This window comes from Xenopus laevis, chromosome 5S, assembly GCF_017654675.1.
Source record: "Xenopus laevis strain J_2021 chromosome 5S, Xenopus_laevis_v10.1, whole genome shotgun sequence".
Taxonomy (NCBI): Eukaryota; Metazoa; Chordata; class Amphibia; order Anura; family Pipidae; genus Xenopus; species Xenopus laevis.
The window spans coordinates 12,492,637-12,520,594 of NC_054380.1; the positions used below are offsets into that span (position 1 = coordinate 12,492,637).

Consider the following 27,958-nt stretch of genomic DNA (forward strand, 5'->3'; position numbering starts at 1 on the left):
ATGGTTCAATATGTTCCTTTGCTACTCTACGAATTCTGTGCATTTGCTATGTACGGTGTATTGCCCCTGTGAAATAGGTTATACAATGTTCTGTCTTGGAATATGCTGTGTGCTTTGCTTTTTATCAATAAAATAATGTTACCTTTAAAAAAAAGTCTGGTTGTTTAATTTTTTTCACTCCTGGTTCTGTTGCCTAACAACACAGCGCCCCTGGAGAACTGCACTTCTGCTACAATATTCTGGAATAGGAATTATCTTTTTTTTGTTTAGGGTGGAATGGAGGGGGTGCAGGGTTGCCAGTTTGCCAGTTTTCTGGCCATATTTGGCTATTAATTTAAAGCCCAGGGGGGTTTTGAAGGTACAAAGTAGCCAAGGAACGGATTTGGGCTACTTTTTGGGCCTTTGGCTGGTTTGTAATTTAGAAACCAGCCAAAGTTTTTTCTTGCCCTAATGTGGCCAAGCCTGTGTCTTCAAATGCATGTTCTCTTAAAGGAGAGGGAGGCATTTTATTGCCAATAGATTAGCTGCAATAGTTTGACTCCCAGTCCGGACCTGGTGCCAGTACAGTAAACTAAAGAAGTATGCGAGAGCGACGCGTCACTATGTGCCAATATGTGTCTATTGCTAACAGGACTGCCATCAGAAATCACAGGGCCCCATACGACAATTTCCTGGGCCCCCTGGGCTGCACCCACCGCAAGCCCCACCTACAGGTCCACCCCCCCACCACACAGTAAAAAAACTAAAAAAAATATTGGTGGCTAGGGTTCCCACATGTTAATAAAAATATATGGGTGGTCAGGGCTCCCATTAAAAAAACATTTGTGGCCAGGGCCCCCCCATTAAAAAATATTGATGGCTAGGACCCCACATGAGAAAAAAAATTGGTGGTCAAAATTGGTGGCCAGGGCCCCCCCCCCACATTATGGGAAAATTGGTTGCCACGGCCCAGGTCCAGACTGAGAATTAAAATAGGCTCTGGCAGTGTCGGACTGGCCCGGCGGGATACCGGGAAAAAAACCCGGTGGGCCCCGACCCCTAATGGGCCCCCGCCGGGCCAGTCCCCCGTTCCGATCGTCCTTAAAAGAAAAAAAGTTTTTTTTACGTGCCGCGCAGCGCCATTTGCGCATGCGCGCGGCACCTTTTACTGAGGAACGGCGCCTACACGCAGGCGCGCCGAGCAGCGCCTTCGTGCAATCGTGCTCGGCGCGTCATAGTAGGGAGGCAGGGGGGGTCGGAGGGGGCCCTGGACATTAGTCCCGGTGGGCCCCGGGCCCCCAGTCCGACCCTGGGCTCTGGCATTTCAGGTACATAGAAGCCCAATCAGCCCACAAAGAGGCCCAAACAGCACCAACCAGCCCACTAAATACTGACTTTCTATGGCACCTTATGGCATTTGCCAGAACCCACAGATTGCCAGTCTGGGCCTGCCAGGGCCCCTTAAACGTCCATGCCTTCCAGAAGTCAGCAGGGGGGGCCCCCTACAACTCTCCCCCCGGATGGCTGCCCTGATTGCTAACACCTTCAGCACACAGGCAGCAGTATAGATCAAGTGGCAGATCATTTCACTAATGTGCCCAAATATTACTGCTACGATTACTCCATTCCTGTAATTTAATGTTAATGGTTCAAAGAATGTCGGGCTGAATGGTCGGCCCCCACACATTTTCCCCTCACCAAATCTGGCCCTCGTTGCAAACAGATTGGGCTCCCCTGAGTGAGCTGGACCTTTCTGATAAGTCTTACTTCGTTTTAACCTTTCCTTCTCCTTTAAGCATTCTCACATTTTCCAGTGACTTTCCTCGATTTCAGACAATTATGGGGCAAAAATCTGCTGGCCACCAAAATGACTAGAAACTGACCTGTTTTAACCAATATTTTTTAAATTGTAGATGTATTTGGGCTTTATGGGCCCCTAGACCTCCCTCTGTAGTTAACTTTGACGGCAAATCAATCCCATTTTGCTTCATGGAAAAACGTTTAAAAAGACTTATTTTTGGGCTGGTTTTGAAAATTAGATCCGGCAAGGGGAGTGTCAATTATAGAAGTCAAGTTTTGTGGGAGAATAAACCAGACAGGGAACTTATCGCTCACCTTTAGGCTCCCTGAGACTCTACTGTGTGTGACTTTGATACTTATGTGACAGCTGAAGAGAAGCTGTAGGTTGAACATCCCCAATATAAACCACACACTGTGTCACACATATTGGGAGCCGTGAGGTAAACAAGAGGATTCCCTCAGCAGCCAGGGCACTTGCAGGCTACAAACCAGTGCGATAAAGTCTATGACGAAGCAACTTTTATCAGGACAGACACAGACAGGGAGTAGTAGCTTCTCTATAACCCAAGCCCCTTCATTGCCAGTCCTCCCGCCTCCATTTTACCTCAGCTCTCACTATCAGCGCCACAGTGGGCGTGTCTACTCCTCTCGCCCGCCCTCCTCACACCCACCAGCCAATCACCGACTGGGGGCACGTTTGAAACATTCTTTCTCCGCCAGTCACAAGGGTTCGCGCTCACAACGCTGTTTCGGAGAGCTTGGAGACCGGAGAGCAAGTGGTTAAGGGCTGCCGTGTAGTTGGAAGTTTCCGGAGACTGGAGCGCAGTGGCGCCGGTAATATCTCGGTGTGACGGAAAAGTATCGGGTAAGGGTGACTAGAGAGTGTTGTGTTTAACTGCAGCCGCTGGGGCTTATCAGTGAGAGACAGGGTTTCGGAGAAAGAGATACCCAAGTTCCGCCAGCTTTACGCGCCGTCCCTTGTGGGCGGGGCCTGTGTTGGGCAATTTATAATCTGGGACTGTGTCCGCTAAGCAGGTGCAAATGTTCTTATTTGTAGAGTTGAGGACTGGCTGGGAGCCCGGAGAGGCGGACGTCAGGTGCAGGGAGGGGCTTTCACTGAGCCGGGGAGGCGGGGCTATGTTGGTACTGAGGGTGGGGCTATTTTCCAGAGAGGCGGGGCTATCTCGTGTTGTTAGGGGATGGCCGGGAGCGAAAGGAGGAGGGGCAATAACACCCAACATTGTTTACGCACAGCTGGAGGCGCAAATATGGATTAGTGCAGTAACCCATAGCAACCTGCCAGGGATTATAGTGGGGGAGCTGCCAGAAGGTGCTGATCTCTGCCTCTGCATAATCTAATCACTAAGGGGAAAGGGCACTAACCCTAAACATCAACAATAAACCTAGTATTGTATCGTTCATAGTGTTCAGGCACTTTTATTGCTGCTGTCTAGTGTTGGGGTGTGAATCAGCTGATACTCTATTCCTGCTGTCCCTCAGAATCTCATAAACTGTAAACAGGAGAAAGGGGGTACAATTAAAGACGCTCCTCCCCCACAGACAGGCTCTCACTGCTAATCACCAGATGGGAGGAGCTTAAAGGAACCGTAACGCCAAAAATGGAAATCCTCAAAAGTAATGAAAAGTAATATAATGTATTGTTGCCCTGCACTGGTACAACTGATGTATTTGCTTCAGAAACTCTACTATAGTTTATATAAACAAGCTGCTGTGTAGCCATGGGGGCAGCCATTCAAGCACAGGATACACAGTAGATAACAGATAAGTACTACTATAGTTTATATAAACAAGCTGCTGTGTAGCCATGGGGGCAGCCATTCAAGTACAGGCTACACAGTAGATAACAGATAAGTACTACTATAGTTTATATAAACAAGCTGCTGTGTAGCCATGGGGGCAGCCATTCAAGCACAGGATACACAGTAGATAACAGATAAGTACTACTATAGTTTATATAAACAAGCTGCTGTGTAGCCATGGGGCAGCCATTCAAGCACAGGATACACAGTAGATAACAGATAAGTACTACTATAGTTTATATAAACAAGCTGCTGTGTAGCCATGGGGACAGCCATTCAAGCACAGGATACACAGTAGATAACAGATAAGTACTACTATAGTTTATATAAACAGCTGCATCATCCCCACCAGCTACGTGTGGCATTAGCCCAAGGGAACAGGAGGCCGGGTCATGGGAATCCTGCCCAACCTCTTCCCTGTCATAATAAACAAAGTAGAAGTTGAGGTGTCGCTGTCTTGTGTTGGACACATTCTTGGTTTAGCCGCTTCCCTGGGCTTCCAATATCTTGGACTAATGAGATCTAACAAGATGAAAACAGTCTGCAAGTTTGGAAATATGGCTCTGAACTATAAAACCAGCAGTACTGGAAGGCCAGAGGAACTCCGCCCATAATGCCTCATGTAAGAGTTAAAATCTCATTTTTGGTATGAAGACAATGCTATGTATATGGCTCAAGGCAAGTAAATACCTTCTGTTTTCCTAAGGCTGTATGTATGTACGGTATGTATGTACACTGTATGCATACCTCCCAACTGTCCTGTTTTTAGAGGGACAGTCCTTCTTTTGACAGCCCAACCAGTCCCTCATTTGTACTGGAAAGTCCCGTTTTTCTCTGCACTGAACAGCCAGAAAAACAAACAATGTTTCTAACTTAATTGGCAGAGAGCCCAGAACAGCCACAGCTTCAGATAAGATACTTTTGTAACAATTTTGAGATAAGTAAATAAGTAATTGTAACAATATAAGATAACAGGTCCCTTGGGAAATGTTAGTAGACTCACAGCTTAAAGGGTAATTCAACTTCATTAGTAAAACTGTAATTGAGAAAAAAAACACAGAAATATGTTCAAACTTTCATAACCTGCCAAATTTTGTAAAATGAACATGGTAATTAGGGGGTGTGGCCACAAAAAAATTACAGTGCACCAACATTTTTGTCCCTCTTTTTATTTCCAAAATGTTGGAAGGTAGGTGTATGTCTTGCACATGAAGGATTTTTTGGCTCCTTTTAGCCCGTCTCACCCTAACCAGGCTACGTTCTCTGTAGTTATTTGAGCAGTGATTCCCAACGCAGTAACTTGTTGCTCTTAGACCCTTTGGATGTTGCTCCCAGTGGCCTTAAAGTGGGTGAGTATTTTTGAATTCCTGGCTTGAAGGCAAGATTTTGTTATATAAAAAAAAAAAAACAGATGCCAAAGAGAGCCTCTTGTAGGCTGGCAGTCCACATAAAATGACAAAATAGTCAATTACAGTCCATATTTTGCACCCCAAGAATTTTTTTCATGCTTGTGTTGCTCTGTAGCTTTTTTACATTTGAATGTGGCTCACAGGTAAATGGGTGTGGAGATCCCTGTATAAGAGTAAAGCTGGCCATAGATGTACAGATTTTTAAAAGATCCGATCCTCATCGCAAGATCACGATTTTCTGGGAACCATCGTGCGATCGTACGAATTGACCATCAACTAAAAAAGACCAATTTGCCAGGAAAACAAAGGGGAGCTGCCTGCTTGGCACTAACCGCACGATAATTTCGAAGGATTGGTGGGACTTCGCTAAAATCGGTCGTTCAGCAAGAAGAAACGTCGCGTCTATGGGGAGCTTAAGGCTGCATTAGGTTAGTTATGTCTGCCCAGCAACAACTGGCCACTGGAATTTAGCTCACTTGCTGTCAGCTCTGCATTCATGCACCAGGGCCCCTCAGCTATGCACCCACCTACCCCAGCTCCTAGAGGAATGGAACACAGAGCATAAACAGGATGGAATGTATGAACAGATTTATGTCCGTTTAGTGCATCTGTCCCTATATCTGGCAATTCTTAAAATGTTCACACACTGATGCGATATATCAGTCGACTGCGGACCCCCTGGCTATGTTTATTATCTCCGCTTCTTTGTATTTCCTGGTTACTCGCTGGTGCTGGGCTTACTCATCCTCTGTGGCTAGTGACACATTTATACCTTTGCCGCACTCTGTATGTGCCCATAGGACTGCAATGATCACTAGTGTCTTAAAACTAATTTATTTGCTTAAAGCTAATTTATTTGCAAATGTCTTTTCCTGTGGCAGGGAGAGTATCATCTAGTTCTGCTGCAGTTCTGTGAGACGCTGAATTAAGTACTGGGGGGGGGGTCTTAGATCTGTGAGACACTGAATTTAGTACGGGGGGGTCTAAGATCTGTGAGACACTGAATTAAGTACTGGGGGGGGGTCTTACATCTGTGCTTATTCAGCTATGTGACTGCGTTAGGAGATTAACGTGATAGTCGTCGCTTCCTTCACAAGTGCCTATAAATCATTCAGCATATGTCCCTTCTAGTGAATATAGCAACAGCTGCTTTGTCGATTAAATAAATTGTTTAACCATTTACAAGCTCTTAGTTTCTGCTAGAATGGCTGCTTGCAATGTATCCCAGATGTTTAAAGGAGAACTAAACTCTCTAAAAATGAATGGCTAAAAATGCCATATTTTATATACTGAACTTATTGCACCAGCCTGAAGTTTTAGCTTGTCAATAGCAGCAATGATCCAGGACTGTGCAAACTTGTCACAGGGGGTCACCATCTTGGAAAGTGTCTGTGACAATCACATGCTCAGTGGGCTCTGAGCAGCTGTTGAGAAGCTAAGCTTAGGGCTCGTCACTAATTATCCAGCAGAAAATGAGCTTCCCTGGCTGTAATATAAGCTGATGCTACAGGTTTGCTGATTATTAAATTCTGATGCTAATTGCACTGGTTTCTGTGCTGCCATGTAGTAATTATCTGTATTAATTACTAATCAGCCTTATATTGTGACATTTCTATTCTATGTGTACTGTATATTGTGAGTGGCTCCCTAAGCTCAGTAAGTGACAGCAACACAGAGCATGTGCAGTGAATCAGCAGAAAAGAAGATGGGGAGCTACTGGGGCATCTGGAGACACAGATCTTTACTGCTAAAGGGCTGTGGTTGCCTTGGGCTGGTACAGAAGCATAAAACATCATGTACAACATTTCTAGATAATTCTTTAGTTAAACTTTAGTTCTCCTTTATGACTAAAGTTTGTATTGTTCCCACCAATGTGGAATCCCTAGGCTAGAATGTCTAATGGCTAAACTGAGTACCGAGGGAGGTTGTGTAGTATTTAGAGATAATTAGTGGCAGTAATGTAAATGGCAGCTCTCAGGGGGCAAAGCAGAAGATGAGAATCCGGAATAAAGAGCTATTAATGAATTCCACAGTCATTCTCTCTTCTACCTCTGGTGCCGTGCTGTGTCTGGCATGCAGCATCATTACATCAATTTTACTTCAAAGTCTACCCGAGCATTTTACTTTGCTATAAACTGATCTTTTCTTTACATTTTAATTTTGTATCTGTTAATTTACCACCTTATAATTGATTCCTTGGTAACAACCATCCCATGCTGTTGTTGTTATTATGAATAATAATAGGGATTCACCAAATCTAGGATTCGGTGTGGGATTGGCCAGGATTTGTCTTTTTTCAGCAGGATTCGCCGTATGCTTATGCCTGTCTGAACCAAATCCTAATTTGTATATGTAAATTAGGATGGGAAGGGAAATCACGTGGCTTTTTGACATAAAACAAGAAAGTAAAAAATGTTTTTCCTTTCCCTCCCCTAGTTTGCATATGCAAATTAAGGTTTGGTATTTGGCCAAATCTTAGACAAAGGATTCAAGGATTCGGCTGAATCCCAAATAGCGGATTCAGTGCATCCCTACTTAATTATACTTAAAAGGATACTGTCATGGGAAAAAAGATTTTTCCAAAATGAATCAGTTAATAGCGCTGCTCCCAGCAGAATTCTGCACTGAAATCCATTTCTCAAAAGAACAAACAGATTTTTTTTTATATTCAATTTTGAAATCTGACATGGGGCTAGACATATTGTCAATTTCCCAGCTGCCCCAAGTCATGTGACTTGTGCTCTGATAAACTGCAAGTTTAACTTGTGCTGCAAGTTGGAGTGATATCCCCCCATCACATGTTTTTTTCCGATGACAGTATCCCTTTAAAACAAAGTCTCGCTTATAGGTTCCCGTGAGGGCTGCAATCACTATGTTTGTGCAGAATATGTGGGAGCTGCTATTTTGCTAACTCTGCTTATGTAACTGTACATGTATTATAAACATTCTGGCAAGAGTGCGCCCCTATATGGGGAATTATCATAATCATATTGGAATGATTGCCTGATGTTACCAGGCAGTGACTTAAACAAAGCAGCCCTCAGACATGGGAGAGAGTGTATTACTGGGCAAGACAAGGCATGCATTGTTTTCTATGGCCATAATTAGCCACAGCACATCCCTTTAATGAATTCTTCAACAGACTGTAAATGAAGAATTGTCACAGAAACTCTTTGCAAAGCCCCCCAGAATATCTCTTTACCATTAATCAGTACCATCTTGTTTGTTTGGTGCCATATTCTGACTTCTGCAGGAGAAAATGCAAATAGAGGTTTCAGAGCTGAATGAATAACCAAGGGTACAGCAAAATCCAGTAGTAACGAGGACTCGTCACATGCCAGTGACTTTTGCTGTATTGGGACAGCATGGTCATTCTGACAACAAAGAAAAGGGTTAAAATGCCAAGATATGCAAAATGTATAATATGAATAATAAAGCTGTCTGTGTGGGTGGGGGGTAACGACACCGGCCCATGAAAAATTCAATATGTACTATCTGTAAAATGTATTTTACTGGTTTGTGTTCGGGTAATGACACATGGGCAGATTCGGGGAGATTAGTAGCCCTGGCGACAAATCGCATCTTCTTCGGGTCGACAGTCTCCCTGAACTGCCTTCCCGCCGGCTATAATGAAAAATCGCCAGCAGTATGGCACTCGCGGCGCTTCGAAGCGCCGCGAGTGCCATACAACTGTAGATTTTTCATTATAGCAGGTTTGGGGAGATTGTCGCCCCGAAGAAGAGGCGATTTGTCGCCTGGGCGACTCATCTCACCAATCTGCCGTCATTAACCTTAGGGATGCACCAAATCCACTATTTGAGATTCAACCGAATCCCTGAATCCTTTGTGAAAGATTTGGCTGAATACCGAACCGAATCCTAATTTGCATATGTAAATTAGAGGAGGGAAAGGGAAAAAATGTACTTCCTTGTTTTGTGACGAAAAGTCACGTGATTTCCTTTCCCATCACTAATTTACATATGCAAATTAGAATTCGGTTCTGCCAGCCACAAGGATTTGTCCGAATCCCAAATCAAATCCTAGTTTGTGTGTATGGATGGTTAAGCAATTAGCCTAATTATCTTCATTTTCTCCTCAAACAGATGATTAAGAAAATGCCAGGCCAAAAATATGAGATTGGTGAGACTGTGATGGGTCGGTGGCCAGGAAGCAGCCTTTACTATGAAGTGCAAGTGGTGGGATTCAATAGCAAGTCTCAGGAATATAAAGTCCTTTATAAAGATGGAACTGATCTGGATCTTAAGGAGGGTGACATTAAGGTGAGAAGTGATTTGTTTGTTTCACATACCGTATATACTCGCGTATAAGCCGAGTTTTTCAGCACCCAAAATGTGCTGAAAAACTCAAACTCGGCTTATACGCGGGTCATACCTCTGCTCTTCCCTCTGTCCTTCCCTCTGTCACCTCTGCCCCAGCCGGACTGCCTGTGACTGCCTGTGTCGCCGCCCGGAGCAGGTCCAGGAGCTCCGGGCGGCGCGTCCTTCCCTGCCGGCGTTCGCTTTCAAAATGGCGGCGCCCATGGCCGCCACGTGGGTAGCGGCGCCGGCCGCTACCCACGTGGCGGCCATGGGCGCCGCCATTTTGAAAGCGAACGCCGGCAGGGAAGGACGCGCCGCCCGGAGCTCCTGGACCTGCTCCGGGCGGCGACACAGGCAGTCACAGGCAGTCCGGCTGGGGCAGAGGTGACAGAGGGAAGGACAGAGGGAAGAGCAGAGGTGACAGAGGGAAGGACAGAGGGAAGCGCAGAGGTGACAGAGGGAAGGACAGAGGGAAGAGCAGCCAGGGTGGGGAGAGCGACAGATGGGGGGGGAAGTGGCAGAGGGAAGCAAACATGAAATAGGGGTGGCAGAGGGAAGCAAACATGAAATCCGGTCGGCGACACAGTCAGTCACAGACAGTAACAGGTACCTGCCCAGTGTCCCCCAATTGTTGCGGCTGGGTCACATTCACATTTTGAAATCTGACATGGGGCCCCTAGGCTTATACACGAGTCAATACATTTTTCCAGTTTTCTTAGGTAAATTAGGTACCTCGGCTTATACACGGGTCGGCTTATACACGAGTATATACGGTATGTGAATATATTTTCTCACGTTGCATATAGGTTTATGTGCGTAAGAAATCTATTTATAGGTTCAGAACTTTTAAGTCATGTTAATGGTACGTTCCCCAATTTTTATTCTAAACATCCACCAATCAAGATTTTTGCTACGTTGGACATTGGCTTATCATTCAAGTAGTGAATCTGTTAAAGCGTTAGTTCACCATTATCTTAACTACTGTCCTATTCTTAGCAGCTTTCAGTTGGCTTCTGGTTTTGTGTTTTATTGTTTTTGAACAATTCAACATTTTTTACTGACCCCAACAGCCAAATATATGCTGCCCTTTGAGGCTACAATTTAATTGCTATTTTATATTCTTTATCTGTCTGTTCACACCCTCCCCATTCATATGACAGTCTCTCATAACAACACTCATAGGTTACTTGCCAGGACTTACTTGTCATGGTTGCCACTTGGAATATCCTCAAATACGAGACAACTCTGGAATGAAATTAGGGGCATGCAGTGGTGTTACTAAAGAGGAAGCAGACCCTGCAGTTGCATGGGGGCCTTGGGAACAGGGGGGTGGCGGACTGTGGGGTACAGGGTCGGACTGGGATACCGGGAATAAAACTCGTTGGCCCAGCCGACCCAGATCTTCAATCATCAGGCGGCTTCCTGCCGCGACTGCAGAAAAAATGATATGCGAACAAGCACACACGCTCAGCAGGGGGAGGGGTCCACGCGCTCAGTGGCGCACCAGGGAGTTCGGAAGGGGGGCCCTAGACAGAAGTCCCAGTGGGCCCCGGGCCCCCCAGTTGGGTCTGCCTCCTCTATAGTTATTAAGAAAACCCCCTTCTCCTCGGGATTGGACATGGGCAGGGTGTATTCAGGGCAAGAAGTGGGGCCGGAAGTGGGCGGGAGGATAATGATCGGAGTGCGCTGTGCCCCTCTGAAGTTTTTATTGCAGGGGGGGCCCGGTGCACTTTAGTTACACCACTGGGGACATGTACTGAGGCTGAAGGTGAAAGAGTAAAGGCCCCCTTACACGGGCCAATAAAAGCTGCTGGGCCATGGAGAAAGATAAACCGTTTCTTGATAGTGGAAATTTTTGAGTAGTCCCATTCAGAAGTATTAAATTGCAGTTTATGTCCTTTACAATTTCTATCATTCTACTACCACTTCTAACTGGTGAATAATTAGATTGTAAGCACTTTGGTGCAGGAACCCATCCCAACCGTGTATTGCAACACCCAAGCATTTAAGCATAGATTATCTATTTTAACTGTAACCTATAATCGCTATACTCCTATAAGTGTTTTCCTGCTGTAAAGCACTGTGTACATTTGTAGTGCAATATAAACAAATACATAGAAAAGCTTGGTGTTGTAGGTCACATCATCTGAAGGATCAAATATAAAGCCCTCTGCTAATTGATTCAGTTGGTACTGTGGACTAGATATTGTAACATGACTTAGGATGAAAACCAGTTCCTATATGTATTAGCTCTACTACAGGTGTGTCAGTGAGTCTGTCCTACTTTCTAATAAAAAAGGAGAGGCCTATGCCTTTTTGGGGGAAAAGAAGTAAAGGCAAGAGTCCATGCAGGCAAGAGTCCATGCAGGCAAGAGTCCATGCAGGCAAGAGTCCATGCAGGCAAGAGTCCATGCAGGCAAGAGTCCATGCAGGCAAGAGTCCATACTGAGGTTATAGAATGAGTGGTATGACCATGTCATTTACATATATGTTTGTTGTTACAGAGACAGAATATCTTCAACCGGAAAAGATCCTCCTCTCCCTCAAGACGCAGGAGTCGATCCAGGTCCCGATCTCCAGGGCGCTCTCGCTCTCCTGCACGTCGCCGTTCCCCTCTGCGTCCAAGTTCTCCAGGACGACCTGCAAAGAATGGACATCAGTCATCTCTAATCCGAGATATCAAAAAAGGGGATACACTTCAAGTGCACCTAACCCCCGTGGTAATTTTATTGTCATTTATGTTGCTTGTCTACTTTTTGCTTCCTAATGTTATACTGACGCCGTACCACTTGTGGTTTAAGCATGAGACTGGAAGGAGTTTAGTTAAAATCTTTTTTTTGTTTGTTTGGGTTTTTTTTCTGCTTTGTTGGACTGGAACTGCAGCTCAGTGCTGCCTAACATTATACATGGTTGAGGTTTGCATTATAATAAAGTGATTGTTATACTCGAAAATGGGACTGCAGCCACACAAGCAGGTTGTGCAAGTTTAAAAAAAATTTGAGTGACACTTTTTATTTTTTCCGCCCAGAAATTGCAGGACTACAGTACCGGCAAACATAATGGTGAACCCGAAGGCTTTGAGAAAATAACTACACGCCACAGAGCAACACCAGTAAGTCTTTGAATAGCCAAATATGGTCTAGTTACCTATAAAGACTTGTAACATTTCCTTGTTCCCTCTGTTTCACAAAAAATCTCCTTTTTTCTGTTTTTTTTATTTTTTATTTTTTTTATTTTTTTGTTTTATTATTTCTCTTTCTTCAACCTGAAGTTTAAGATGTAATTTCTGTGGTCACCAACACCTAATAAACTCTCAGGCTAGAGTTTTATAGTACAGGTATGGGATCCGTTATCTGGAAACCCCTTATCCAGAATGCTCCGAATTACGGAATGGCTGTCTCTCATAGACTCCATTTTATCCAAATAATCCAAATTTTTAAAAATGATTTCCTTTTTCTCTGTAATAATAAAACAGTAGCTTGTACTTGATCCAAACGAAGACATAATTAATCCTTATTGGAATCAAAACCAGCCTAGTGGGTTTATTTAATATTTACATGGTTTTCTAGTAGGTATGAAGATCCAAATTAATCAAAGATCTGTTATCCGGAAAACCCCAGTCCCGAACATTCTGGATAAAAGGTCCAATACCTGTACTTCTCTTACAATTCAGTCTGTCAGTCAAAACAAGGCCTGGTTGCTAGAGTATGGGAGATTCTGAGAATGCAGATCTCGGTGTTATATAACACAACAAAAAGATTAATTGCAAATTTAATGGGGTGGTTCAAAAAAGTTTACTTTTAGTACATTATCGAATGGCCAATTCTAAAAAATCTTCCAACTGGTCTTCATTATATATGTTTATTAGGGATGCACCGAATGCACTATTTTGGATTCAGCCACCCCAAATCTTTTGTGAAAGATTTGTCTGAATTTGCATATGCAAATTAGATGTGGGAAGGGGAAAACATATTTTACTTCCTTGTTTTGTGACAAAAGGTCACGCGGTTTCCCTTCCTGCTGAAAAAGGCCGAATCCTGGCAGAATCACAAACCGAATCCTGGATTCGGTGCATCCCTAATTTTTATAGCTTTTGAATTTGTACCTTTTTATTCTGACTCTTTTCAGATTTCCAATGGGGTCACTGGCCCCATCTAAAAACAAATGCTCTGTAAGGCTATACATTTATTGTTATTGATATTTTAATTACTCCTTTTTCTATTCAGGCCTCTCCTATTCCTATTCCAGTCTCTTATTCATATCAGTGCATGGTTGCTAGGGTGATTTGGACCCTAGCAACCAAACTGCTGAAACAGCAAATTGGAGAGCTGCTGAATAAAAAGCTAAATAACTCATTAAAAAACACAAATAATGGAAAATTAAAACGAATGACAGATTGTCTTAGGATAGCACTCTGTCTACATCATACTAAACATTAGTTTGAAGGTGAACAACCCCTTTGGTATTGTTGACTGATTACACTAGAATTCTGTTTTATTTTGCAACAGTAGAACTCTGTGGATGCATGATGTGATGACAAAGCACTTACTCAGTAATATGATTGTGCCTTTTGTTTCCTTCTTAATTGTTTCCACACTTTATTCTAACAACCTAGACAATTGAGGGCACAGCTAGAAGCCCCAAGCAATTCATTCTTTTGTACGTGTGCCCTGTGCTTTATGTACAGCTATACAAAAGCTTAAAATACAAATAACATAAAAAAAATGTAAAAAAAAAAATTTGTTTCTACATAACGAAAAAAAACCAACAAGACACGTTTAACTTTAAATTCGCAAAGTCTTCATTAAGAAATAACTTGCTGATTCTCCGCTTGCACTCCTCTTCAGAAACAGCGGCAGGGCGACGATCCATAGTGCGGCGCTCGATTTTTCCTCCTTGCCTTCTATAGGAGATTGCCAGGAGGAGAAATCGAGTGCTGCACGATGGATTGTCGCCGTTTCTGAAGAGGAGAGCAAGCGAAGAATCGGTCAGTTATTTCTTAATAAAGACTTTGCAAATTTAAAGTTAAGTGTCTTGGTGGTTTTTTTTTTCCCGTTATGTAGAAATGATCTTTTTTTAAAAAAAGATTCCCTTGGGCAGCCTGCACTGGGAATATCTTGCCCTGCTTGTGTGTGAAATGCCAACATTAGCAGGATGGAAAGCAGTCCATATGAGAATGGAGCCTGGGTTTAAAGGGGTGGTTCACCTTCAAGTTAACTTTTAGTATGTTTTTAGAATGGCCAATTCCAAGCAATTTTTCCATTGGTCTTCATTATTTTTTTTTGAATTCTTCTTATCACTCTTGCCTGCCAGGTCAGCCCTAAATCTTTCAAGGAAGACCAGAAACGCAGCAGCAGCGCAGATTGCTAAGCATAGTGCTCCCACACACTCTCTTCCCATACAAACTGTTTGATACAAAGGAGGCTGAGAATATGAAGCACTTATTTCTGGTTTTAAAGAAAGAGCGCACCCATAAGAGACTTTGTCACCCCATCGCCTTTTCGATGCAGCACAAAACCGGAAGAGGGATTTTATCTATGCATTTATGCATATTTATGCATAAAACAATAAAAAAAAAAGAACTTTGTCGAAGATAGATGTGTTATTTGAGGGGCGTGGAATTAATTTGTTTCATAAAAAAGTTGTTATTGGTCCTTTAAAGGACAAGGAAAGTTAAACTAAAGAAGTAAGCTAGAAATGTTGTACATGATGATGTTTTGAGCTTCTGTACCAGCCCAAGGCAACCACAGCCCTTTAGCAGGAAAGATCTGTGTCTCCAAAGATGCCCCAGTACCTCCCCGTCTTCTTTTCTGCTGATTCACTGCACATGCTCTGTGCTGCTGTCACTTACTGAGCTTAGGGACCCACTCACAATATATAGTACACATAGAATAGAAATGTCACAATATAAGGCTGATTAGTAATTAACACAGATAATTACAACATGGCAGCACAGAAACCAGTGCAATTAACATCATAATTTAATAATCAGCCCTGTAGCATCAGCTTATATTACAGGGGAAGCTCATTTTCTGCTGGATAATTAGTGACGAGCCCTAAGCTTAGCTTCTCAACAGCCAATCAGAGCCCACTGAGCATGTGAGTGTCACAGACACTTTCCAAGATGGTGACCCCCTGTGACAAGTTTGAAGCCCTGGATCATTGCTGCTATTGACAAGCTGAAACTTTAGGCTGGTGCAATAAGTTCAGTATATAAAACATGGCGTTTTTAGCCCTATTAATTTTTAGGGTTTAGTTTTCCTTTAAAGGTGAACCACCCCTTTAAAAGACTCTCCCACTCAAAAACATAAGCAACTGTCAGATCTTTCCACCATAGGTTTCCTCACCCAGGGGCCGAATTCACAACTTTAAAATACAAGTTTTTTCATTTAACTAAACTATGGGTGTTGCATGGCCTAATCTTTCTTAATCCACTCTCTAATAGGTTAAAGCAATAGAGCTGATGGAGGAAGAGTTGGAAAGGAATGAAAAGGTTTTGCATTACAGTCTCAGCCCGAGACAGGAGAGCAGCATACCAACAGGGATTGTGCTGGCAGACAGTGTACCGACAGAAACCTTGCCAGAAATGACTGAGAAGAATGCTGAGAATCCAAAACTGGCATTTGGAGGAGCAATCGGTACATGATGTTTTATCTCTTCCCAATAGATTATTAATAAAATATCCAACATGAATCCCAACAGAAATATTCCATAATTACAAATCATACGACTTACATCATCTTACAAAAAAATGTTAGGAAACTACTAACTGCTCAGGACTTTAGTTGAAACTTCAAGGTGTTTGATTGTAGAGACTAACGTTTTGTGCCGCAATCAGCAACAGGTGCCTGGTACAGTGTTTTCTTAAGTTGTTTAATGACATATTGCTAACTTCTTTTATTTGTGTCTTCCAGGTTGCTTCCTATTTATGGTCTGCGTTCCTGCTCTTCTCTACTACCTCCTGGTGGTATGTGGGCAGCAATACACATCAGGCTATCCATTTGTGGAACTTTTAGACATTCAAGTTTTTGGGTTCTTTGTTTTGTGGACGTTGCTACAAGTGATCTTGTACCTGCTTCCACTTGGAAAGGTACAGTAAAGGTTTAAATACAAGCAATAGTTTTAGGTGTTGGTAATTTTGTTGTTTGATCCTTTTCTGTTTTAAAAAAAAAATTGGAGAAAAATTTTTTACAAAGCAAATGAGAAAACTGGGAAATGGTTTTGATCATTTTATAATTTTTAATAGTTTATCTAGCCACAAAATCTGAAATAGGATTCAAACCCAAACCCTCATTTGCATATTAAAGGGGTGGTCCACGTTTAAAGGGGTTGTTCACCTTTAAGTATGAAGTAGAGAGTGATAGTCTGAAACAATTTGCAATTGGTTTTCACTTTTTATTATTTGTGGTTTTTGAGTTGTTTAGCTTTTTATTCAGCAGCTCTCCTGTTTGCAGTTTCAGCTATCTGGTGGCTAGGGTCCTAATTACCCTAGCAACCATGCATTGATTCATACAAGAGACTGGAATATGAATAGGAGGGGCCTGAACAGAAAGATGAGTAATACAAATTAGCAATAAATCTGTAGCCTTACAGAGCATTTGTTTTTAGAAGGGGTTAGTGACCCCTATTTGAAAGCTGGAGAGAGTCAGAAGAAGAAAGCAAATAAGTAAAAAACTATAGAAAACAAATGATGAAGATCAATTGAAAAGTTGCTTAGGATTGGCCTTTCTATAACATACTAAAAGTTAACTTAAAGATGAACCACCACGTTGAGTTAACTATTAGTATGTTATGGAATTGCTAATTCTAAGCAACTTTTCAATTGGCCTTCGTTTTTTCTTTTTTTTTTTATAGCTTTTGAATTGTTTGCTGCCTTCTTCTTCTGACTCTTACCAGCTTTCCAATGAGGGTCACTGACTCCATCTTAAAAACAAATACTCTGTAAGGTTACAAATTTATTGTTATTGCTACTTTTAATTATCCGTCTTTCTATTCAGGCCTCTCCTATGCATATTCCAGTCTCTTATTTAAATCAATGCATGGTTGCAGATTGCTGCCGAAGAGCTGGAACTGGAGAGCTGCTGAATAAATCTTTAAATAACTCAAAAACCACAAATAATGAAAGATGTAAAACAAATCGCAAATTGCCACAGAATATCACTCGTCTACATCATATTAAAAGTTAATTTAAAGTTGAGCAACCCTAGAAATACTGAGAAAAAACAATTAGAGCTTTGGATAACAGAATGTGTCAAAGTTGACGATATTAATGTTTTGATTTGGTTGCACTCCCTACTTACATGCTAGGTTCATATTTGCAGCCAGCAGGACCTGAGGCATCAGGCTGCCATGTTTGTGCTGCAGTAGTCTTATCAGTGTTAGAAATTGTCAAAAACGCTATTAACAGGACCTATAACTTAAAGGGATTCTGTCATGGTTTTTATGGTTTAGTTTTTGTTTCTAAATTACACTGTTTACACTACAAATAATTCACTCTACCATATAAAATGTCATTCCTAACCCAACAAGTATATTTTTTTAGTTGTAATATTGGTGTGTAGGTGCATCTCAGGTCATTTTACCTGGTCATGTGCTTTCAGAAAGAGCCAGCACTTTAGGATGGAACTGCTTTCTGGCATGCTGTTGTTTCTCCTACTCAATGTAACTGAATGTGTCTTAGTGGGACCTGGATTTTACTATTGTGTGTTGTTCTTAGATCTACCAGGCAGCTGTTATCTTGTGTTAGGGAGCTGTTATCTGGTTACCTTCTCATTGTTCTGTTGTTAGGCTGCTGGGGGGGGGAATGGAGGGGATGATATCACTCCAACTTGCAGTACAGCAGTAAAGAGAGACTGAGGTTTATCAGAACACAAGTCACGTGACTAGGGGCCCTTGGGAAACTGACAATACTGTATGTCTAGCCCCATGTCAGATTTCAAAATTATCTTTTCAGTGCAGAAGTCTGCTGGAGCTGCACTATTAACTGATGCATTTCGGGGAAAAAACATGTTTTCCCATGATAGTATCCCTTTAATGTGCAACAATATTTTGAAGAGTATTTTTTTGCGTTCTTATCACTTTTATTAAGCATATTAATAGCAAATCGTAGTCTTTGTTTCATATTTATAGTCCAACCTACTCTACATGGATTCTAGTGTGGACAGTTGGAAAGCTACTTGCAAATATTAGGTAAATGACATAATTCTTGTGTTATTCAGGTTGTAGATGGAGCACAGCTTAAAAACGGAAAAAGGCTAAAGTATCGTATCAGCGGTATGTTTGATTTAATACATTTTTTAAATACTGTCCGGTAATTCCCACTGACTTATATAGAAATTTTTCAGCAGTTAGTTACTTATGAGTTTTTTTTCATGTGAATTTTTGCCAATTTTGATTTAATAAATTGTGAATATTCAATTTGTCAAAAAATTCATGTACAGGTATAGGATCCCTTATCCGGAAACCCAATATCCAGAAAGCTCCGAATTATGGAATGGCTGTCTCCCATTGACTCCATTGTATCCAAATAATCCAAATTTTTAAAAATGATTTCCCTTTTCTCTGTAATAATAAAACAGTAGCTTGTACTTGATCCCAAATAAGATGTAATTAATCCTTATTGGAAGCAGAACCAGCCTATTGGGTTTATTTCATGTTTAAATGAATTTCTAGTAGACTTAAGACATGAAGATCCAAATTACGGAAAGATCCGTAATCCGGAAAACCCCAGGTCCCGAGCATTCTGGATAACAGGTCCCATACCTGTATATGCTTTATATATATATATATATATATAAATCAGCCATGTAGTTGAATTTAGTGGATGGTTCTATGCCAAAGATAATTTTTATATTCTCTGCTGATAAAATCTCATGATTTTATTTGAAATGCGTGATAACATGTTTTTTTTTTTCTCCTTCACCTTTTAGGATGTTCTGCTTTCTTTCTGACTGCAGCAATAATGGCGGGGATGAAGTATTATTATGAAATCAACTTCCTTTATATATTTGAGCACTATCTTCAGTTTGCAGCTTCTGCCACATTGTTTTCGTTTCTATTGAGCATTTACCTTTATGTACGATCCTATAAAGTCCCAAATGAGGAGCTTTCTTGGGCAGCAAATTCAGGTTTGTTTGAGTGATTTGAATGGTTTTTTTTTTTCAGAGTGTTTATTCATTTTGTTAAATTACTGTATTTCATATATATATATATATATATATATATATATATATATATATATATATATATATATATCTATCTATCGAGATAGAGAGAGATATATATATATATATATATATATATATATATATATATATATATATATATATATATATATATATATATATAGACCTGAGAGTGCGGCCCTTCTTTGTTGAATTGATATATATAGATATATATAGAGAGATAGAGATATATAGATAGTGAGATAGAGATATATAGATAGAGAGATATATAGATATATAGATAGAGAGATAGATATATAGATATATATATAGTGATTGTCACATGACACCGTTTATGCCACATACCTTATAATATTTTACACAGGGAACTTCATCTATAAATTTGTCATGGGCCGAGAAATAAACCCACGTATTGGAAATCTTGACCTTAAAGTTTTTGTTGTGATTCGGCAAGCATTAATGAGCTGGGTAAGTATAATGTGAGCGGTTTACTTTGGTTTATTCATTAATTCAGCTGTAGATGTATTGTGAGCAGTACTGTTATGGGGACCAATAGGCACATTCCAGGTGTAATATAAAGTTTCCATCTTTTATTTTTGGCCACAGTGTGTACATTTTGCATTCTTTGTAAAACTTGGCTTCTGTTTTTTGGACTGAGAAACTAGACCAATGAAACATAAAATGAAATCAATTGTACATCTGCAGGTTGCTCCCCTAGACCAGATCTGTTGATCAGATGCAGTTGCACAGTTTCGAATCACACGAAAACCAGGGCTTTTCTAAGCAAAACATTCAGATATTGCAAACGCTTGAGAAAACAAACCACAACGATCACTGTATAGGAACCTTGATTCTTATGATGTGCTGCCTTTCATTTTCTCTCTGTCTCTAGGTTCTTATTAATTTAATCATGCTCTTCGCTGAAATGAAAGTACACAAATGGGATGAGCCGTCCTTATCGATGATCTTGGTGAACAGTTTTCAGCTGCTGTATGTGCTTGATGGTTTCTGGAATGAGGTAATTATTTTTAGTTCAAAGTTGAATTATGGGAAGTTAAGTGGAAAAACATTCACATAAACAACTGTATGTTTCAAAGAGAGATAAGCAAGGTTGGAGAAGCCTCACACATCATAAAACCCTTAGAAACTTGTCCTGGTGCCCTGTGATACACTGGCACACAGGAATTGCGAAAGCAGGACAAGCTCTTGCAATTTTATTAATGCAATAGTGCACTACTGCATTAAAGGGTTGGTTCACCTTCATTTTTAGTATGTTATAGAATGGCTGAATCTAAGCAACTCTTCAATTGGTTTTGATTATTTATTTTCTATAGTTATTTGCCTTTTTCTTCTGACTCTTTGCAGCTTTCAAATGGGCATCGCTGACCCCTTCTAAAAAGCAAATGCTCTGTAAGGCTGCAATTGTTATTCCTAATTTTTAATTACTCATCTTTCTATTCAGGCCCACCCCTATTCATATTCCTGTCTATAATTCAAATCAGTGCATGGTTGCTAGGGTAATTTGAACCCTAGCAACCACAATGCTGAAATTGCAAATTGGAGAGCTGCTGAATAAAAAGTTAAATAACTCAAAATCCACTAATAATAAAAAATGAAAACCAATTGCAAATTGTTTCAGAATATCACTCTCTACATCCTACTACCCCTATAATAAAATTGCAAGGGCTTGCCCTGCTATCGCAATTCCTGCGTGCCAGTGACTTTCTTCTTATCAAAGAGAGAGAACCCAAATACCCAGTCCTTTTATTCTCTGAACAGCTCAATGTCTTAAGCTGGCCATAGACAAACTATCAGTCAGTGCCCTTTCCCGACCTGCCACTAACCATTCAGATAAAATAAAGCAGCAAAGAGAACCAACCAGTCGATGTCCAGCCCGACGCAGCAATCGTGCGAAAGTATGCCCCGCAAATTCTACTGGGAAGATCACAGCGATATCGTCAATACATGCAGAGATCTGCAGCCAACAGAAATCTTTTAATCTGCCCGATCGTCCAAACGACCGGTCTCATTGGATGGAAAATGACGGGACTCTCCACACACGAATCGAGTATTCGTACGATCGGATCTTTGAGTCTATGGCCAGCTTAAGGCATTATTTGATTGAAACTTATTTAGCAAAGCTAAGACTGCTCAATGCGATAGTAGAATTTTAGAAGACTGAGAGGAGGCCACAGATAATTGATAACCGATTTCGTGATTTCAACCAGAGACACATTCATTCAGTATAAGGTTACGTACCAGATTTACGTTTCCCCAACCAGACTAAAAACCATGGGTAGGAAGTTAGACAATACATATACTCCCTGTAATAAAGAAGTTGCCCATTTATTTCACATAACTTGGGCATTCCTTTTTATTGCTTTATACTGGTCCACAGTTGTAGGCACCCTAGCAGACAACTTAGAATTCCAGGAGATAACACCCCAAATATATGTATCCCTTTTAGATTCCTCACTGTCCTGTATTGTGCCAAATAAAACAGCAATCCATGGTGGATAGTTACCCACCATATCATCTAGCTACTGGTTAACGTAGACCAGAGGTGCCCAAAAGGTAGATCGGCATCTACCAGTAGATCTTTAGTTGGTGATCAGTAGATCTCAAGACACTGTCAGCAAACAGCTTGACTAAAGCATGGTAACGTACTAGTAAGTTGGAAAGTTTGTTGATTGCTGGTACACACAGATGCACAGAGCACCCCAGTGGGTTCCGGTGTTCACTGACGCCCTTTTGGGGCCCTGGGCTTCCTGCTGCGGAACTGAACAAGGGATTGTGCAAAAGTAGTAACAAGTCCAAAGCAAGGTACCGGCAAATAGTGTAGTTGACGGTCAGGCAAAGGGATCAAGGCAGGCAGCAGGAATCAAAGTCAAGTAGTCAAAAACCAGGAACTCAAACGCGATAATAATGCTTTGGCAGGATCAATAAACTGAAGCCAGCTTGGGCACTCTCAAAATGGAGGACTGGGCTTTTAAAGCTGTTTTGGCGCCATTTTGTGATGTCACAACGCTCAACGTCTCAACCCGAGTGTCATGACACTCGGCGTCAAGCACCAGTGTCACTTTGGCACCCGCACAAGAAGAGAGACGCGCCAGGAGGTAAGAGACAGAGATAATCTCCTGGCGCGTCTCACAATCACCCTCCTTTTTCATGCTTTTCATTCAGAATTGGTTAAATATTACAATATACATTTTCTCATAAGTCAATATAATATTTAATAAATACTTTCCATGCAACAGAATGCTAACAATGCTTTTATGGATGTAGATCCTAATGGGACATCTTCACTAAAAGTAGACCTCACAGTAGTAAACTATGGGCACTCCTGACATAGACATTACTTTAATCATATGAACCGCAGGTTAAGAGAATCAACAGGAAATTACAATAAATTTTGACCCGTGGTGTGAAATGGACTTGCCATAATAAGGATCTCTCTCCCTATAGCGTGGTCTTTTCTATCTCTTACTACTTCTAGCTATGTCATTGCAGATAATGGATAATTTGAATGTGACTGTGAAGTTTTATTGCATCATATATATTATATAGATCAGTACGCTGTGCCTTGACCTTAGTTTTGTTTAAAAAAAAATATCATACATTTTTTAATGTTTTTTAATATTTTTTTGCAGGAATATTTTTTAATGTCACCGGATATTGTACGTGATGGATTTGGTTTCCTTTTGGCATTTGGAAGCCTGGCAGTGGCCCCATTCACTTATTCCTTACAGACTTATTACTTAGTTAACAACCCTGTGGATTTGTCCAGGCAGGCAGCTTCCGCCATTGTGGCCTTGAAATGTACGTCCTCTTTAATTCTCCTAAATCTTATTTGCATGCTGGGATTTTTTGTTTTTTGGGATAGCCCATCTCTTAAAGGAGAACTAAAGCTTAACTAAAGAAGTAGGGTAGAAATGTTGTACATTATGTTTGGGCTTCTGTACCAGCCCAAGGCAACCACAGCCCTTTAGCAGTAAAGATCTGTGTCTCCAAAGATGCCCCAGTAGCTCCCCATCTTCTTTTCTGCTGATTCACTGCACGTGCTCTGTGCTGCTGGCACTTACTGAGCTTAGGGACCCACTCACAATATACAGTACACATAGAATAGAAAAGTCACAATATAAGGCTGATTAGTAATTAATTCAGATAATTACTACATGGCAGCACAGAAACCAGTGCAATTAGCATCAGAATGTAATAATCAGCCCTGTAGCATCAGCTTATATTACAGGCCAACCTCATTTTCTGCTTGATAATTTGCAACGACCCCTAAACTTAGCTTCTCAACAGCTGCTCAGAGCATGTGAATGTCACAGACACGATGGTGACCCCCTACGAAAAGTTTGAAGTCCTGGATCGTTGCTGCTATTGACAAGCTTAACTTGAGGCTGGTGCAATAAGTTTAGTATATAAAATATGGATTTTTAGCCATATTCATTTTTAGGGTTTACTTCTCCTTTAATTCCATTTCCTTTTCCCTGATACTGTTTTTATGAACTTTTACTATAACTGTTCATAAAGACATCTGTTTATAAAGTAGGCAAAAATATTCCGTATTGGGGGCTGGGGGTTTAGCTTCAGCTTTTCTGCTTTAAAATTACATAATATGTTATGTTAAATAACCTCTTTTCTTCTCTCGCTAGTATTCTGTGATCAGCGTTATCTTTAACTATCTCTAGAATATTCTTACCTGTAAATTTCTCTGCTTTGTTTAACGCAATGTATCTCTTTCATTTAGTTTTGGGTTACATCATATACCGAGGTGCCAATAACCAGAAATGCGCCTTCAGGCAGAATCCAGATGATCCGCGACTTTCCCGTAAGGCTGTGATATTTTGTGATTGGTCCTTCTAACTGGTTCAATTGGAGCATCCTCATTGTTATTATTTTCCTTCCTCACAGATCTGAAGACTATTCCTACCTCAGCAGGAAGCAAGCTCTTGATCTCTGGATGGTGGGGCTTTGTCCGTCATCCTAATTACTTGGGTGACATAATAATGGCTTTAGCCTGGTGTTTGGCCTGTGGTGAGTATCCAGCTCATGTTTCTTTAAAGGGATGTTCACCTTCCTAACACTTTTTTTTTTTTTTTTTTTCAGTTGAGTTGTTTTCAGATTGTTCACCAGAAATAAAATGATTTTTTTTTTCAGTTACTTTCCATCAATTATTTTTTACAAAATTAAGTTTAAAGTTTAATGTCCTTGTCCTGTGGTGTTGATCTGGCAGCTCAGTAATTCAGGTGCACTCTGAACTGTTACAATTTTGCAACATGTATGTTTTGCTTGTTAACAAGGAACCCAAGGTGACTGCTATGGAGCACCTTTCCGTGAACAAGGTCACCCCTGACGACCCTGATTTTCACTGACGCCCTCTTGGGGCCTGGACTTTTTGCTACAGAATCAACAGGGAACCTGAGCATGTCTGGGATACTCGCAGTACAGATAAGGGGAAGGCAGAATCCAAGTCAATGGCCAAGCAGGGTTTGGGGCAGGCAGCACGGATTGGAGTCGCAGGCCAGGCAGGAATCAGAACCGGAATATCAGACACGGAAACATTTTAGGCAGGATCAGAGTCAGAAAACAGGCAGGAGTCAAACAAGAGAATCAGACACGGACAAGGCTTCGGCAGGCTCGGAGTCAAGGGGCAGGCAGGAGTCAAAAACCAGAAAAGCAATCACGAATAAAGCTTTAGCAGGAACTGAACAAACAGAAGCCAGCTTGGGCAAGAAGGGGAGGAGTAAGAGGTTATTTAAGGTCAAAAGGAACAATGGGAAGGACACATAATGGACAGTGGAAAGGACCAGTAGCCATCAGGACAGAACAATCATCTTCTAACAGACGCAGGCGCTAGACTTAATTAACACAAGTGCGGCAGGCGCTCATGCGCCAAACGTTGACACTGGGTGCATGTTAGTTTAGGCTAGGATGCGCCAGAGGTAAACTTACAGAGAGCGTATTTGCCAGTCGTCTTGGCGCCAAAACAGGAAGCGCCTCAGCCTCGAACCCGCTGGTCAGTGCGTCTAGGGGTAAGTGTAGCAGAGCAACCGGCGGGGTCGGTTACAATTAAGTTGATACATTTTTCAGCAGCATCTCTGGAGTATTCGCAACTATTGTATCAATTCTAACAGCTGCCTTAAATGAAACTCTGGGACTCTGGTCAGCAGGGACAAAGATAAGAAATGTATCCACTAAATGCATCAATTTAGAACAGTTTAGAGGGTCGGTGACCCCCTCTTCCCAGAGCTGCTTTAGAAGGTGAAAAATTTGATTTATACTTCAATATTAGAAGAAAGGCCACACATAGAAAATAGAAAGTCATTGGAAAAAGTCTTTATTTCTGGTGAACTGTCTGAAACCAACTGAACCGAAAAAAGTGTTGGAAGGTGAACAACCCCTATAAAATGAGCTACCAACTACAGATATAAATGAAAAGCACAACTAGAACATATTTTTGTCATCACTTTTAACAGGCTTGTGAAATAATGTGGTGCAAAATGCTCCAGGGTTACCAATCAGTGGCAGCTAGTCTGGTTGGATTTAATTAGTCTAGTGTAGTTATAACTTTTTTTTTTAGAGCTTTTAAAACGTATCTAATGTAACATTATAAATATTTTACCTATATAAAACAATATTAAATCCTATTTATAGCGACACACTTAATTGCTGTCATAATCCAGGTTGTTGATGTTCATTTTACAGCTATACGATTTACAGGTGAGCTGCTTTTTAAGAAAAAGTAAATGTTACTTCCCCTTTTAATGTATGTACTTGTTTTATTTTATGTTTTAGGCTTTAACCACATTTTGCCCTATTTCTACGTGATCTTTTTAACATTACTTCTAATTGACCGAGCCGCCAGAGATGAACAGAGATGCCGAGAGAAATACGGGCTGGACTGGGACAAGTACTGCCAACACGTGCGTTATCGCTTACTCCCATATGTTTACTAACGACATATCATGGGCCTTCCCTGCTTTTGGAGGGTTACATGCATACCAAAACCTGTGTAGAAATAGCAGGAGCTGTATATAATGTTTTTACAAATTCTTTTTTTAAAAAATATATATTTTTAAGTGCAAATATATTTAAAAGAGCATATGTTTTTTTTTAACACATGGGTGCTTGCTTCACTATTAGCTCTTTCTCTGAATGTTTTTGTTTTTTTTAGTTAAAGTTCCGTTTAATGGTATAAAAATCATTGAGTCATCCGTAATTAGCTCTGCCAAAACCTGCTATAGGAAGACAAACATTAGTTGTCAATTTGCCATCATTTTTATTTACGGATCAAACTAGTTCCTGATCAGAAAGCAGGAAATCTATTTCCTGTCTTCTCCACCAATCCCCATTAAGTCTTGTCTCACAACTAAGGCTGACAATTGCCACATGCGCAGAGCTGGCAGTTATACCCTGGTTACTCTCATCAGTTGAATGTAGATGCTGAACTTCATTCCATACAAGGGAGCTTTCTTGACTTATTTTGGGTTTGATTGTCTTGTATAAATGATCTTATTGACTACAGGTTGCCATGTAAATGCTTTAATAGGTTGGTCCTGACCAAGAGCGAATAAGCATTGAGAATTTGTTTTCACCTATATACGATAATAACATTAGAATGATGATCAGCTTATAAAACTAAATGATGTTTCCAAGTTAAAGGAAAACTATACCCCCTGAACAATGTAGGTCTCTTTAAAAAGATATTGAGTGAAACCGCTCGTGTTTAAAACCCTGCTTCATGTCAATAAACCATTTTCATAATAATATACTTTTTTAGTAGTATATTGGGTAATCATAAATAGAAAATTGGCATTTTAAAAAATAAGGGCCGCCCCCTGAGATCGTAGGATTCAGGGTGTATACAAATATACTGTACATAAAGGGTGGGCAAAGTAACAAATATATGTTAGAGGTTACCCACAATTAACATTTAATTACAATGCTTTTGCTAATGCTATCGTACATGTTTGTATTAGTCCATAATTGGTCAGCAGCTTATGGGCCATATATTACCTAAGAAGGGTAATGGCACATAATGAACTAAAAGCTTCCAGTGCAGTTTCAAACTTTTTGATTATTGCTTGAAAACATGGCACTCTGCTTTGTTTGAGCAGCATTGCTCTGTGTGTGGCTCTAGGACAGGGAGGTACAAGGGCCTTCCAAAACTGAGCTCATTTCTCTGAGAAGCTGCAGCAGGCCACCCACGCCACTTATATTGCAATACGTCACATAATATTGTACTTTTTTGAGTGCCGTGTACCTGTCATAGTAGCAGAGGTGGGCAAGGTCCCTCCAAAGCATTTAACTGGCAGCTACCTGGTGACATTTTGATTTATATGTGAGTAATTTACCGGTACAGGGAGGAGAGGGAGGCCAAACATTTAAAGGAACAATTTTGTGTAAAAATAAAACCTGGTTAAATAGATAGGCTGTGC

The 27,958-nt window shown here is 41.0% G+C and overlaps 1 protein-coding gene across 2 annotated transcripts; it reads left to right on the plus strand.

The window, feature by feature from the left end:
- The first annotated feature begins 2,483 nt into the window (after positions 1-2,483).
- Positions 2,484-27,076, plus strand: lbr.S (lamin B receptor S homeolog). Of its 2 annotated transcripts, none has more exons than XM_041563891.1 (14): positions 2,484-2,613; positions 9,112-9,288; positions 11,832-12,047; positions 12,356-12,439; positions 15,773-15,965; positions 16,242-16,417; positions 18,546-18,600; positions 19,257-19,454; positions 19,876-19,979; positions 20,404-20,529; positions 23,162-23,330; positions 24,268-24,348; positions 24,432-24,554; positions 26,316-27,076. In XM_041563891.1, the coding sequence occupies exons 2-14, from the start codon at positions 9,112-9,114 to the stop codon at positions 26,474-26,476; spliced, it is 1,863 nt and encodes a 620-aa protein (XP_041419825.1). In that variant the 5' UTR covers positions 2,484-2,613; the 3' UTR covers positions 26,477-27,076.
- Positions 27,077-27,958: the final 882 nt, after the last annotated feature.